Below are 15,887 nucleotides of genomic sequence, written 5' to 3'. Positions count from 1 at the left end.
AAAAGGCAAACTGTATCTGTAAGTAAATACATTAAGGCCTACTGAATAAACTACACATTTGAAAAGCCACAAATAGGTGAATGCATCATCAAAACTTTCACCAACTTATTGCTTAAGTAGGTTTAGAGGCTCCTGCAGAGTGGAGCAGGATGCCAAGACACATGTTTAAAACCATAGGTGAGCATCCACACAGCAAATCCTGGCCTTACAAAGGAGACATACACTTTGCAGCCCATCCTTATCCAAACCTTACTGCAAAATGCAAATAGGTCCTTAGAAGCAAGTTGGCATGCTACTTGCTCTCTTATATAGAAACAATATCTGTGCTCAAGAGTGTTCTCTGATTGCTAATTTTGTATATTTTTATATATGAATGGCCAAATCCTTCCAGTGTAAAAAGCTTGATAAAGCACAAGTTATTTTTAAAAGGCTGCCTGCTTTTGAATGCTTCAAACATTGAGATACTGCCTCCCTATGCAGTAGTTTACAGCACATAATCCTCAAGGTAAAGGAAACTTATCTTTAAAAGATATCATTAAATGCATCAATTTAATCTTTAAAAACTGAGTCTGCTTCCTTATAAACTTAACTTTCTTAATAACTTAAGTTAAATTTAGGATTACTTATACAGGTAATAGACCTTCCATAATATATATTTTAGGAGAAAAATATCTAGCATTTATATTGCATATATCTTATAAGGATTATAGAAAATAACTAATTAGGATAACACCAACTTTCAGAGTATATAAGAAAATAAATTAATATTTATACAAGTTAAATAAATTATGCTTACTAAAAAATCCTACACTAAATATAGAGTTGCCATCATGAGCTCACTGATCTTTAGAAAGATGTGAAAATGAACAAACTACATTAAACAAAGAATTAACTTTTACATAAAATTAACAAAATGCATACTCCTGTAGCACTGTCTGTTGTCCTTAGGCAACAAAAACTTAGTAAGGAGACAAAGTGTAAAGTTACATGTCCTTTTAAGGCCCATGAGACTTGCATTGAAACCTAGCATATAATGAGGAATCTGAAATACAGGTGGAATGTAACAGAAACAATGTCTTATAAAGACTATTAGTCAATCTCACAACTGGAAGGAAATAGTATAGATTCATGAACCACAACAGACACAATCCAGAGAGTTGTTCTCAGTGCATTTGTATCAATTTTGAGAACCATGCACACATCACTGTTCTGGCATGGCAGGCTTGTGGAGGCTAGAAATGGCCACCAAGCATGGACACCTAAGAGAACAGGAATAGGAATGAATACAAACCCAGTCAATTAGAAAACAGGTAAGAGAGCATCTGAAAAGTAGTCCAGTTACAAAAATTTTTTTCTTCCCTCTTAGAAAAAAATACAGAGAGCCACAAAGATAATTATAGATTTAGCATATAAAATTCCCAAAGAGTCATTAAAGGGATTGAAATTATTACTGTCTGGATGAGGATTCATTAATTAATGTCCTTTCAGTTTGTGAATGGGTTCATGTGTAGGGGAAAATAACCATTTGGTCTCCATGCTCAGTGCAGCTGAACAAGAAGGCGTGACACACACACAGACCTCCATCTCTAAAAATAACCAGAACAAAATGGGTTGGAGGTATGGCTCAAGCAGTAGAGTACCTGCTTTGCAAGCATGAAGCCCTTAGTTCAAAGCCTAGTCCCACCAAAAGGAAGAGCAGCAGCAAAAGCTCACCTAATAAGACTCTTGGAACCTTTTCTGCTATAAATTAAACAACTGTGACTTTAGACATTTCGTGTAATGTCTCTGGACTCAGTTTCCTCATGTACAAAATAAGTATATCAAGTTAATAATATAAGAAGCAAAGAAAATGTCATGATCACAAGCAGTAGTTTAGGGCTGATATTTTGCCTCTGCTGCTTATAGCTTGTACAAATTTGGACACTCTCTCTGCTTTGGATTCCTCATTTGCATAGGCTTGTTGGGAAGATTATATCAGCTAGTACATGTAAAATAGCACAGTGACTGACTTGACTACTGTTAGCCCTTGTTTTGTTATTATTTTTATGTGCAAATAACAGAAGATAATTCTGGCTGGATAAGGAGAAAAAGTTTATTTAAAAGGTATTAGAATGGCCAGGCACTGGTGACTCATGCCTGTACTCCTAGCTTCTAAGGAGGCAGAAGCCAGCCTGAGCAAACTGTTTGCAAGACCCTATCTCGAAAACACCTATCATGACAAGGGCTGGTGGAGTGGCTCAAGGTGTAGGCCCTGTGTTCAAACCCCAGTAACACCAAATAAATAAACACTATTGGAAAACAGGAATTTTGGGTTTGGAGAACCAGATTCAAGGGTAAGCTTTTAGGAATGAAACCTAAAGCCATATCTCAGATTTATAATGACAAGAAAATGTATCTGCCATCACAAAGTATTCCACACTGAAGTTTGCACACTTCCAATTTTATTGTACTGTAAAACCCTGCCCATCTCACTACAAGGGAAACTAGAAAAGTAAGAATCTGGCATTTAAAAATTCTGTAGGAGAAGGTAGTTTTGCATAGATTCCCCAAGTGTACAAAAAGTTCAAATGCTTGGTGACCAAAATAAACCCATTTTTTTCAACCTCCATGCTAAGGCCTGTTGGTGTATTGAGGATGTTCCGATTTTACCTATGGTTAAGAAGATGGAAACTCTATGGTCCCATCATGAAGGTCTTGTGGCAGAAGGAATTTCTAAGTACTGTTAAAGTGTAAACTGAGTTACTGGATAGGCTCAGCATCCAATATTTAAAATAAAGTCACTGGATTTGTAGTTAAAATTGGGTGTTCAATTTTTAATTTATATAGTTTAAGGTTTTCTTCCTATTTAAGTGTGACTAGATTGAGAAAAGAATTTCTAAGTCTTTGACTGGAAAAGTAAAAGCTCCCAGAGTTTAGTAAACCTGCTCATAAAACCAAAACAAAATCTACATTCTTTTTCTCTGATCTATTTATACTTTTGGGCTGCTGGGAGAATGCATCCCATGAGGATGTAAGCCAGGAGGGAAGAGAGCAGTTATAATTGACTTTATCTATTTTAAACTCCTCAACTATAAAAATAATGCCTGAAATAACAACAACCCAGAGCCCCACTGTCCTTTCTGAGTGATGGACATTACTAACCCCATGGCTAACATCCAGTGCCTGCCTTAAATTTGCCTGGACTTCTGCTACTGGTGCATTCCAAGCCCAGTGGGTGGTTCAGAGAGCAAATCTCCCCCACTGCATGAACTCCAAGGCATCTCTGAAGCAGTCAGGCTCTGCAATCCCAAAGACTATTCTTGGGAGTTCTTTTTTTTTTTTTTTCAAGTGTTTATAGAAACCACAGCAACACAATTAATAAGCTTTGACCAATCATTTTGGCTCACAAGCAAATAAATCCTCTCCTACCAGTGATATACACAAAATAGGTTGTTGACATTTTTAGCAGTTATAGCAATCAAGAAGTTGAAGGAGAAATGTAAAAGGTCAGTCTTCTAGTTGCCTATTTATTTTCAAACTGTCAGATGAAACGTCAAATCAGAAATTCTGGAATAGCCACTTTACTATTCACGGATGAGCGATTGAATTTTTCGATCTGAAATATAAAAATATTGTCAAATTGATTCTAGTAAGCTATTGCATGTCATAAACATCTAAGAAAAGAGTGTGAGGAATGTCATCATCCAAAGGGAGAGAAGGGGCCCAAGGAGGAGGATGGTGGTTAGAGATGCTAATATGCCCCTCTGTAACCAAACAATGTGAGATGTTCTTCCCCAAATTTAGTATAATGTCCTGGGGTTATGGCTTAAGTGGTAGAGTACCTGCCTAGGAACCACCAAGCCCTGGGTTCAAACCCCAGTACCACAAAAAAAGAAAATAAAACATTTAGTATAAGAGAATGATTGAAAATTGGGAAAGATTTTTAAATGGAGCAGGGGGGTTGCTATTAAATGGCAGGATAAACTTTTTTCATAAGTAAAATTAGGAAAGTAATAATGTACATAGTAATAATTGTAAATGACCAAGCTTACCTAGATAAAGGCACCAATATATAGGGATTAAGTTGATAAACCCAGCCAGACTTCCTGGATTCAAATTCTATAACCATGTAACCATCAAATTGCTCTCTGGTCTCAGTGTCTTCTGTAAAATAGCATACTAACAATCCCTAGTCCATGACACTGTTGTGAGGATTAGAACATGCAGTAGTAATAGTAGGTGAGATGTAGGTATTTGTTAGAAAATGAGAAAATAAATAGAACTTTTAATATCTCTGAAAACATCAAATTTACATTTTTTTAGGGAATTCTTGGTTGAGATACAGACACTGTTATTAAGGGATTTTTTCCCCCTAAAATCATGAACAATTTTATCCCTCAGATTTATCACTGATACCAAAGTTTTGCTATTAGATAATTCTGAAATAATATGGGATAAGAGAAAACATGATAAGAGCTTTACAGAGAAAATTTAAACTATTCAGCAGTTGAAGCAGGAAGCAATCAAGGTAATACAGAACCCTCACCTGGCATCCTCTTTTCTTACTATCCAAGCCAACAAGATGTAAATTATAGGGAATAAAAGAGTGATTCTGACCACAGACATCACTTAATACTGTGATCTAGAGAGCCTTTGTGCAAACTCATAAAATAATTGAAACAAACTCATTAGTGTGGATGAAAATTTAACAGTGATATTATAAACTGCTTTGCTTTGATTTTAAACAACAGCTATCACACAAAAAATGTCTTTAAACAGCCAACATAATCTTTTCAAAGTATACATAGAAAATATTAGAAAAGGCCTAGTGAGTTTTTAAATATTGGGGCATTTTTCTTTTTACTCTTGACTATTCTTATGTTTGCAGCCCAATGTGTGTCATCTTATGGCATAAAGCTTTCTAGAATATTTTTAATTAGTAATGAGTACTGACATTTGGTCCCTTATATTTTCCTTTCTCCAAAAATTACAATAAGATCGAATGACCTAGAACTCCAACAATGCCAAAGAACAAAGTAAAGTGTTTATCTTTCCCCTGCAAATGGACTCCCATAGATCAGTAGTGGAGGATTAGGCCTAGAGTTCAGTTGGGTCTTTACCCCCTAGAAAAAAAAGACAGTTAACACTGCGTCAAAACACTAACATCACTCTCCCCAAAAAGAACATTTGTTAGAACAAAAGAAAAAAAATTGGAAGATAATTATTTTGCACTAAGAACATCATTGTTGTCCACATAATGATCCAACATGTGTAAACATCTTTTACCCTCGCATCAGTTTTGGAAACAGATTTAGTCTTTCACCAGTTACCCCCAAAATTAGCCAGTTTGCTTCTCCAAATGTTAATCTTCACATGTGTCTATTTAAGGACCTACATTGTCTGGCCTGGTTTATGAAACAATTTAAATCCAGGAAGGCAAGAAAGGAATTAATAACTGCTGAATACTTAGCACAGGCCAAAAGATGTGCCATGTGAATTTGATGAATTTTCTCCTCTAATCAAAAGCTAATATTACCCCCACTTTGCACCTGAGAAGAGTGAAGTTTTCACAGTTAAGTCATTTGCTCAGGGTCTCACAGCTAGTGAGTAATAGGTTAAGCACTCCAGCTGCAGGATCTTTGCATCCACATCACACAATCCTTAATGAAAAATAAATCTGAGCCCCAGATTTCAACTGTGGTCAGATCACTTGATGACCAGGCATTGGCAAGTTTCTAGAACAATAGAAAAAATAATAATTCCTTAATTTGTTAAGGAGGCAGATTTTATATCAGGCACAATAAAAGAAAATTTTAAATATAATCTCTTATATTTGCCCAGCACATAACAAGTTTTAACAATGCTTACCTTGAGCAAGTTTCTGAATCCCAAAGAATGGTATTATAATTCACATTATAGAGACTTTGATCCTTTAACTAGTCAACAGCTGTATTTCTTAATATATTCATTATTATAAAGTGATTTTCAGAAATAATTAAGGAAATCAGACTAAAGATTTTATCATTTTCTTCTCTCCCTCCTAATCCTACTCTGGATTTGCAGGAAAATGGACAAAGAAAATATGGTGGCCCTCCGCCTGGTTGGGATGCTGCACCTCCAGAAAGGGGCTGTGAAATTTTTATTGGAAAGCTTCCCCGGGACCTTTTTGAGGATGAACTTATCCCATTATGTGAAAAAGTGAGTCCAAATTTAATGTTTGGGCTTCTTTTCTTATCTTTCAAAAGAAAAATACTGTTGTCTTCACTTTGATTTCACTTTTGTTCTTCCCGGATGCTAACAGTTTCTGCAATGCCATGCCTCAATCTGTGGACAAAGTTAACCCCAGCCATACTGACTGTCTCGGTTCTTTTCCTGTTACTGACAACTTGAACTATCATTGCCAAAGACCTTCAAAATTCATATCTCATTCCCCAATATTTCCACTGGCATGGCGACTTTACAGCAAGTTCACTATCTATCAATATAAAATAACGCTACATTCACAAAATTGGAGAATAAGAGGGCAGAACAGGTTCTGCCTGGAAGCGAGGGGAGATGGTGGGGGAAAGGGGAGGGTGACAGAGGGTAAAGGGAAAGAGGAGGCCCAAACAATGTGTACACATATGAATAAATGTAAAAATAATTTTAAAAAGTATGCCACAACAATCTATCTAAAATAAGATATTGCTAGCCAGTCATTGTGGTGCATGCCTATAATCCCAACTATGAGAGGCAGAGGCAAGAAAATCGGGAGTTCAAGGCCAACCTGGACCTATCTCAAAAACAAAGCTGGGGCATAGCTCAAGTAGTAGAGCATGTGAGAGGCCCTGAATTCAATCCTCAATAAAAAAAAAAAAGATATTGCTCCAATTTGACATTTGAATATGATTTTATAAAGTGCAACATACTTTCCATGGCTCAAATGTGTGTCTATACTTATTAATTCAGAATAAAATTTTCTTCTATGCATCTGAATTTTTTTGTTTACCCTAATACATCAAAAAGATTGAGAACATAGCATCTCAATGTCATTATTAAGGAATACATTTACTCAGTTTTAATTCCAAATGATATTTTCTTACTAAATTCAAAATTAAAGGGAGAATACAAACTTAAAATTTATTTTTGACAATTTACCAAGTGAATTTTAGCACATTCCTGGAAAGTTTATGAAAGTTAAGCTCTTTTCCCAAATGCCAAAAGCAATTATGTGTATGTGCATGTTTATGTGCATATGCAGTCTAGCCTCAGATCCAGAACCAGGTCTAATTTTATACATAATCCCATTTGGCATATCCACAAACTATGAGGACCTAGTTCTGTAAGAATTTTACATTCTTGTATTCTTAAGTTGACAATGAGCATCAAGAAACACCTGATACACAGATGAAACATGTTCAAATTCTTTGCCAATAAGTCCAGGGGAAATAGGCCCTTTGAATCTATTTGGGTCACCCTTCTTACAGCAGACCAGATGACAAACTGCTGAGTCTGGATGTTAGAGAAGGTTGGGGTGTGGGAGGGAGCCAAATACAGCCAACAGAGGAGCTATAGCAGTGATTAGAGCAAGTGCTTGTCAGCTGTGGAGGTCCTGACCCTGTGTCAGTTGTGTCGAGACTAGCATTCACTTTCAATTTACATCCTGAGAAAATAGCAGCACTCTCCAGATCATCCTATGAAACATACCTGTGTTCATTCTGACATCTTGGAAGGGGGGAATATTAACCAAGAAGTTAGTTTAGCAAGGTCTAAAATGAGTGTTTCCGGTTTTGTTTTAAAAGTCGGTGATAGAGTATGACCAAGTAAAGTTCAAACCATGGAGACTTCAGATGCCAACTTAGAAGGCATGGACAAATCCACTAAGAAATTGTACTTCTTATGATAAATGTGTTTTCAGGTCCCTAAGACACTGCACAAATCTGTAGATAATTGTGTGACAAAAGGTCATTTGCTCTGTCCAATACACAGTCTGACAACTCAGGCTGAAATGCCACCTGTACATGATATCTTTATTGAACTTGACTTTTCCCATGAGTCAGATAATTAATCCGAATCCAGCACAAAAAATATGAAAACCATTCCACATGAGATGTAAATGCCAATTGCTGGCAGGAAACAGAATTTAGAAAACTGTGTCTGTATGTGTGTGTACATGCACATATGTGCATGTTCATTTGGAAATACAAATACATAAATATGAATTTTATGTTTTTGCTATTTATAGATTGGTAAAATTTATGAAATGAGAATGATGATGGATTTTAATGGCAACAATAGAGGATATGCATTTGTAACATTCTCAAATAAACTGGAAGCCAAGAATGCAATCAAGCAACTTAATAATTATGAAATTAGGTAAGATCAACATCTTCTAGACTAAATTGAATTAGACAATGTATCTGTATCTCTTTTTCTATCAAGTATATCTAATATAGTATATATGCAAAATTGCCAAATCAAAAATAAAATGCTAGCTATTTCTTTGGTAAAAATAAATCTGGTTAAATATTTATTTAATATCAATAATATGTGAAATGTTCAAAGAAATTCATCAATATGTGCTGGATACTGTTCAAAATATTAGAGAGATATCAAGGTACAACTCCATCTTCCCATAGTAAACAAATACATAAGATCATGTAAAGTAGTATGAAAAGTAAAACCAGAGATGGAGAGTTATGTGAAGAGATGGCTACTTTAATTTAGTGTATTTAAGAACATACTCTCTGGGAAAGTAAAATTTGATCTGGACTTGACTCTGAAAACAATCAGCCATGACAGACTAGAGAGATTATTTTACAAAGAGAGAAAACAGCAAGTACAAAGTTCTCCAAATTAGAGCAAGTTTGATATGCTTGAAGGACAAGAAGAAAGACCATGCAGCCAGAACAGAGTAAAGAGATGGGGTGGTTGAAGACAACCCAACCTTATACTCCATTATGATGAATTTGAATTTTATTTAAATAAAAAGGAGAAATTGTAGGAGAGTTTTAATTAGGTTTATGGTTTGTTTGTTTGTTTTTTTAAATTGCTCTGTCTGTTGCATAGACAATAGAATACAGCAGAGTGAGGATTGAAGGAAGGAAGCCATGCAGACAGAAGGCTGCTGCATGGGTAGATCAAGCCAAGTCATGGTGGTGAGTGGACAAGGGGTCAATGGTGGAGATGATAAAACAGGGTCAGATCTGGAGTGTTCTGTGGAGCTTGAGGAGACAAGTCTGTTAGATATTGGATTTAAAGTGTAAGAGCATTCAAAGTTTGGGGGGGAAACCTAGAATTTTGGTTCAAGTGTCTATGGAAGTGGTAGTGCCATAGAGATAGAAAAGACTGGAGAGAAGCAGGAAACACATGAGGCACTTGACACTTAAGATACACACCAGACATCCGAGGAGAGATATGGAGGTGACTGTCTGCATGGGACTGGAGTCAGGAGAGAGGTCACAGTTACCATGTAAACTGGGAGGACAGCATTTAAACACATGGGACTCTAGGAGGGTTTCAGGACATGATTGATCTTTTGGAAACAATAAACTATTTTTATAAAAAGGGAACCAGGCTAACCATGAAATTGTCTGAGTTCTGAAAAAGAGGAAGATCAGTGAAATAGCAACAGCTCCAGTGTCAGCCAGCCTCACTTGAGTGCCAGAAAGTAACTTCATTTCCCTGTGGCTCAATTTCCTAAGCACCCACCATACAAAATAATACACACTGAAGCACTTTGGAAATGGCTACATAAAGCTGTGTTCGCATGTAGCTTTTTAAAATTCTCTTACATGATTTCAGAGATTGGAAGATTTCCCCATTCCTTGGTCTTTCATGATAACTACATACTAACAGTAAGAGCTATTCCAAGTTAAAATGGATGTGAAGTTGGCTTGGAAGGAATGAACAGAGTTTGTTGACCTACTTCACACATTGCTACCCACTATGGCCCAAAAAAGCTGGGTGCTGGTGGCTCATGTCTGTAATCCTAGCTACTCAGAAGGCAGAGATCAGGAGAATCATGGTTCGAAGCCAGCCCAGGCAAATAGTTCGTGAGACCCTATTTTGAAAAACCCTTCACAAAAATAGGGCTTGTGGAGTGGCTCAAGGAGAAGGCCCTGAGTTCAAGCTTCAGTACAGCAAAAAAAAAAAAAAAATTAAAATAAGGAATGAAAAGTAAGTAAAATCAATCTACCATAGTCACTGATAACAGTTGCCTCTGTGAATTTCAGTATCTTGCCGGTAAAACAGAGATTAAAAAAATTATATCTGACCTCACAGGTTGTTACGAAAAATAAATAAGATAATGCACATAAATCTCTGCACCTGGCAAATATCAGGTACTCTGTAAATTTTTTCTGATAATCATGATAGTGGTGAGAGGAGGGGAGGGAAAGGAAGAAGTACAGAAATACAACAAAGAATTTGGAGGGAGATTAGTACCCAGGACTGCAGGCAAAGCCCCAATTGGATAGCCAAAGCAAGGTGAAGGTACAGAGATACAATGCAAATTAGAGAATGGAATAAATAGAATATGAAATAGCCAAATACAGACCCCAGACCCAACCTCACAACTTTCCACTCTGCCTTGGGTCAGCCCTGCCACAGAGAAAACCTTTCTAGCTGAGAAGACAATAACCTTCAATGTGCTCTCAACCACCATTTCTCAGGGGATGGATAAAATTCTTATCCGGAAAGACCCATGATTATCACATCATCTTCCTCCTCATCAAATATTCACCGAACATCATATAAATGCCTGGCTTTTGTAGATATTAAAGTCATGCCCTCAGCTTTTGAGAGATGGCTCTTTGTCCCCAAGTAATTCTGGGAAAGGATCCCGACAAACCACACACTTTTAAAAACAGGAAATAGAAATTCTAGGCTCCTCCTGCTGGTAACCAATACTAGACCACCTCTCCAACCCCCAGCTATTAAAAACAATGTAATTTCTAAGTATCTTAGAAGAGAGGGGGTTTGTGTCTTTTTTTAAGTGAAATTTAAAAAAAAAAATAAGTGAAGATCATTTTATCAATTCTTCCCTCCCCCAAGAAACCACGCTCCTTGAGCAATGCTCAGCAGGCTGAGATGGACTTGACATACATCTGACACATGGCCTTGGTTCTTCAGCAAAACATAGGAGACAACCAGGACAGTGGTCCAAAACTGGTCAGAATACCTGACAACCAAGAGCCACTAGTTCCAAGAAAACAAACCAATCTCGCATTCACCTGGCTGGGAGCTTTTATTCATGACAAATGAGCAGTTTCTATTAAGGACACCGTACCTGTTTTAATAACATTGTGTTATTACAAAAGTCACATGGCCTAATATACAGCATATGGAAAATGCCAAAAAGCACAAAGTAATAAAAGTTAAAACCATTCTTCCATAATCCCAATGCCTGAAGATAACCACTGTGTTGTTGTCATTTTATTGTCTTTCCAGATTTTCTATACATTTTTTAATCAAACGGTCTTCTCACATACTTACTTTTATACTCTTTTTAAAAGATGGAGCAGCATATTTTGAACTGGCTTTTTAAACCAAAAAATACTCTTCTACACTACTACTTTTAATGACTCTAGAGCATTCTGTGGCATGACAGCCCATCTTTTGTTTACGTGATTCTCAGTCAGAAACAATATTGTCCTCCCTAAGGGACATTTTGAAAAGAGGGAGGCATTTTTGGATGACCTGATGAATGGTTATTAGCATTTAATGGGCGAGAACCAGAGATGATTAATATAGTGGGGTATGCAATGAGGACTGTCCAGTCACAAAGCCAATTACCTCTCATTTGAGAATGAATTAAACTAGTTCCTTATTGTGAAGCTCTGCTCATTTCCATTTTGGGGACAACTTTAAATGCAATGACTATTTTTATACATAAAGCTTGATATTCACCTCATCTTACTAAAGGCATATTACCAGACAGAGCATCATTTAGTCAAACATCTGCACACTTAAGACTTTTGACACATGTTGCCAAGTGTGGTCTAGAATAATTTAGTCCATCTATCCTCTGCCAATGAAGGCACCCCCTCCCCCGCATACACACACCTTGCTAACAAGCAACTCCGCACAGGGGAAGAAACAGGGAGTGAGGTCAGAGGCCAGTTTCATCCCTTAGAATCTATAAAATCCTAAGAAAAATCACTTAATTTCTTTGAGTCTCAAGTTCTTCAGTAATAAAACGGAAATAACGTCTATCATGTTTATTTTACATGCTCCTTTGTATGGGTCAAATAAGACAAAATATGAAAACCTACTGTACCATAAGGGGCCATTTTTAAAAGCAATCATGTCAGAAAAGCTTCTCTCTTTGGCCAGAAAAGAAATGGATCGTGAAGGGCTGAAAAACCCAAATGCCCACAGAGTCAGGGAACTGACATGAGGAACATGGGCCAGGTACAGCAGCCTCAGTGAAAGGGGTACATCAGGAAGTAATGAGGATGGACATCTGGTAAACCTACACATCTCAACTAAAGAGAGCTGATACTACTCAGCTTTGCATCATTTTTTCCCATTAAAAATGTAGAGCTTGTACTGACACTCTTCTGATTTCTCAAAAGAAGCCAAACTCTTCCACAAATGGTTTACACACAATAAAGGCCAAATGCGCCCCACCATACACCAATCTGGAGGCCTTCTCTGACCCAGGAACATACATTTTCAACTTCTGTCATAAACTTTAATCATACAGAGTCTCACCAATTTCACTTCTTGACCTTTGTACTAAGATCAGGTGAAGGTTTTCACCAATAAAAATGTCTGCTCTTTTCACAGAAATGGGCGTCTCTTAGGAGTCTGTGCCAGCGTGGACAACTGCCGATTGTTTGTTGGGGGAATCCCCAAAACTAAAAAGAGAGAAGAAATCTTATCAGAGATGAAAAAGGTCACAGAAGGAGTTGCTGATGTCATCGTCTATCCAAGTGCTGCAGATAAAACCAAAAACCGAGGCTTTGCCTTTGTAGAGTATGAGAGTCATCGGGCAGCTGCCATGGCCAGGAGGAAACTGCTACCAGGTTAGCAACCTCTCCCCAAGACCAGACTTCTCCACTCCAGCCTGCCTACCTCAGGTTGCTGCACTCTTAGAAAGAAAACAAGTGCTTTTCCCCATATGTCTTCAGTTATGTTTTTTTTTAATCTTATCTACCTTACTTATCCCATAGTTGGTTCAGTTCCCTGAAGTTCTCATAAACCAGGTTTGGAAAAAGTTAGCCATTCTGTGCATTGTGTCTCATTTCCATGCACTAGAGAAATCCAGAAGTTTACTATAGCAAGCCTCTAGTGAATCCTTAAAGTGATTAAATTAAAAATTAACTATATCACTCATAGTTATTTTTGTATGTAAATTATGTTTTCAGGTTTGCTAGAAATAGGGCATATTATCCATTATAATGTAGATACAATAAATCTGTAAGTGAAACATTACCCCAATGACAATTAAGTCATTTTACTATGACTCCCTAATGTCTAACAGTTTCTGTCTAATTTGAAGGAAGAGAACTAAAGGTTCTTAGAAAGGAATCTGTGCTAGGTGCTCCAACCACAGGGTGGGTCCAGTGTAGGCAAAAATTACCAATTCCTAAATTTAAAAGACTCCAGCAAGATACTGCTTCAGCAGATCAATTTAGGAAAAATTATTTTGAGGTCCTCAGCTCATTCAAAATATTCAGTAAAACTTACACAAAGTCCAGTATTAACATGAATTCACACTGAAGTAAGAGAATTTCAAAATAACAGATTAGCCAAGCATGCTGGTGTGCATCTATAATCCCAACACTCAGTAAACTGAGGCAGCCTGGGCAATAGAGTGAAATCATCTCACAAAGAAAAGGAAGAATCACAGATTGAACACATTAGAATCAACTTTTCTCATGAAAACTGTGGGAAAACCACCAGAATCAAGAACAATACAACAACAAAAACATCTATATTTATATTGTTCTTGTACATTTTTTTCTGTGGTGCTGATTATTAAGCCCAGGGCCTTGCTCATACTAGACATGTGCTCTGCCACTGAGCTACATCCCCAATCTTGTACACATTCTTGAAAACAAAACAAACCAATAGTAGGATTAGCCCTATAAAATTTTTTACAATTGAAAGATAGCTCCAAGCTTGGAAAAGATTATTTCATGAAGGCAGCTTAAGGTGAAAAAAAATATGAGAGAGCTCCAAAAATTTTTGAATCTATTAGTGAGGTAGATAACTTTAATGTAGTTTTCTCTCACTACTTCATTCTTCAATAACCAATGATCAAGTGATCTGAATCCATAGATATGGAGTATCCCTTGTCTCTTGGTGATCTGGACTTAATATTTTGCTACCTAATGTCTTTTAAAACACCAAGCTTTCTGCCACTGAAAAGTCCTTTGTAGGCTGGGGGTGTGACTCGAGTGGTAGAATGCCTGTCTGGCAAGTACAAGGCCCTGAGTTCAAACTAGCTGAAAAGTTCCTTGTATTCATCCTGTTCTCAGGCTACCATTGTTGTCTAAACACATACATTCTCCACCTTTGCTCATTTTTTTTTCAAAGTCTCTAATTATACTCCCACCTCTGCTATCTTTGGTGCACTCCACCTTCTGCCTACTCCATCCTGAACATTACTGCCAGATTAAAGTTTTCAAAATATCCTATCATCCTTTCGACAAGTTCTTCAAAAAAATAGATATTCAATCTTTACTAATAGGTTGAAAAGTGTCACTAACCTGTCATTTCAAAAATATTCACCAACTATTTGCTGTATATAAAGACTAGATCTCTGAGTCTGTGATTCAAGGTCCTTCATTTATGTCCTCAGTTCTTTATAGCATTTTTATTTCTCAAAAAAACCTCTCCTTTCTATCAGAACAGACTTCTCAATGTCCCAGACACCACTACACAGTATGCTCATTTCTATCTCTCTTATTTTTGCAGTATTGGGGATTGAGCCCAGGACCTTGCACATGCTAGGCAAGTGTTCTACCACTAAGCTACATCCCCAGGCCTGGGTTTGTTGGTTTTTGTTTTTTTGACACAGGGTCTTGCTATGCAGTTTTGGCTGGCTTTGAACTCACTATGCAGTCTGGCTTCAAATTAGTGATACTCTTCCACCTCCCAAATGCTGGGACTAGAGACATACCCCACCATGCCAGGCTTGTCTCCTTTATTTCCAACGCTGTATCCTCTACCTGCTTAGCCAACATCTTAAGAAAACCACTATCACTATTCCAGCCCATATTAATCGCTTTCCTTGCCTAAGCAGGCAGGCATTCACTATGTGTAAAAATAGACGTAAATGATTTGAGGGGCCAGGGAGGGTGACAGTGAAAGAGAGACCTAAACGAGTGAAAGACAACGTTCAGGATCCAAATCATCATTGCTCCTAGACTGTACAAATCTCCGTAACGCTTCCTGGTCTCTTTAAGGATAGCTGCATTTTGTCTACATGGTAGCTGAGCTTTCTAGGGTCGGGTAGGGCTGAGCATCTGAGCTTCAGAGATTCTCAAGCACTTCGTTAGGCTTCCATCTAAGGTCCTGATTTTTCCCTATGGATTCCACTCCCAGGATCAAGCAACACAGAGGCTACTTCACTCTCCCCATTCACTGCCCAAATTCATCATGATGCAGTACAAACCCCCTTACCTGTGGTCCTTTGAGCTGGCCTCAATTGGAGTTCACTCATCTGGATTTCAGTCAAACTGCCTCATCAGCAAAGTAAAAAGATGAGGCACCATGGAGACTGAGTCAGCCAGAGAAAACTGTTTCACTTCTAATGAGAACTCAGAACACAATCTATTACCCATTTGGATCACGCTATCGCTCCGCTGTAGACTCAGCAACAGAGGATTTCAGTAATTGGCAATCCTCCAGAAAGGCTAGTTTTGAAGAAGGAGACATTTAAAGAAAAATGGTAAACAAGGCCCACAAGAATTTTT

At 37.4% G+C, this 15,887-nt stretch overlaps 1 protein-coding gene across 4 annotated transcripts in view; it reads left to right on the top strand.

Annotated features, from left to right (window-relative positions):
• The window catches only part of A1cf (APOBEC1 complementation factor), a 78,842-nt gene that overhangs the window by 34,206 nt on the left and 28,749 nt on the right, over nt 1–15,887 (top strand). For 2 of the 4 annotated variants that reach the window (XM_020151902.2, XM_020151901.2), the window contains exons 3-5: nt 6,043–6,177; nt 8,204–8,334; nt 12,751–12,989. In XM_020151902.2, coding sequence (XP_020007491.1) covers nt 6,043–6,177; nt 8,204–8,334; nt 12,751–12,989 — 505 coding nt within the window. The remainder of the gene's footprint in view (nt 1–6,042; nt 6,178–8,203; nt 8,335–12,750; nt 12,990–15,887) is intronic. The other 2 variants (XM_074078867.1, XM_074078866.1) reach the window with 1 other exon arrangement.

This window comes from Castor canadensis, chromosome 7, assembly GCF_047511655.1.
Source record: "Castor canadensis chromosome 7, mCasCan1.hap1v2, whole genome shotgun sequence".
Classification (NCBI taxonomy): Eukaryota; Metazoa; Chordata; class Mammalia; order Rodentia; family Castoridae; genus Castor; species Castor canadensis.
Note: the sequence above shows the minus strand (reverse complement) of the source record. Positions and strands in the feature narration are given on the sequence as shown.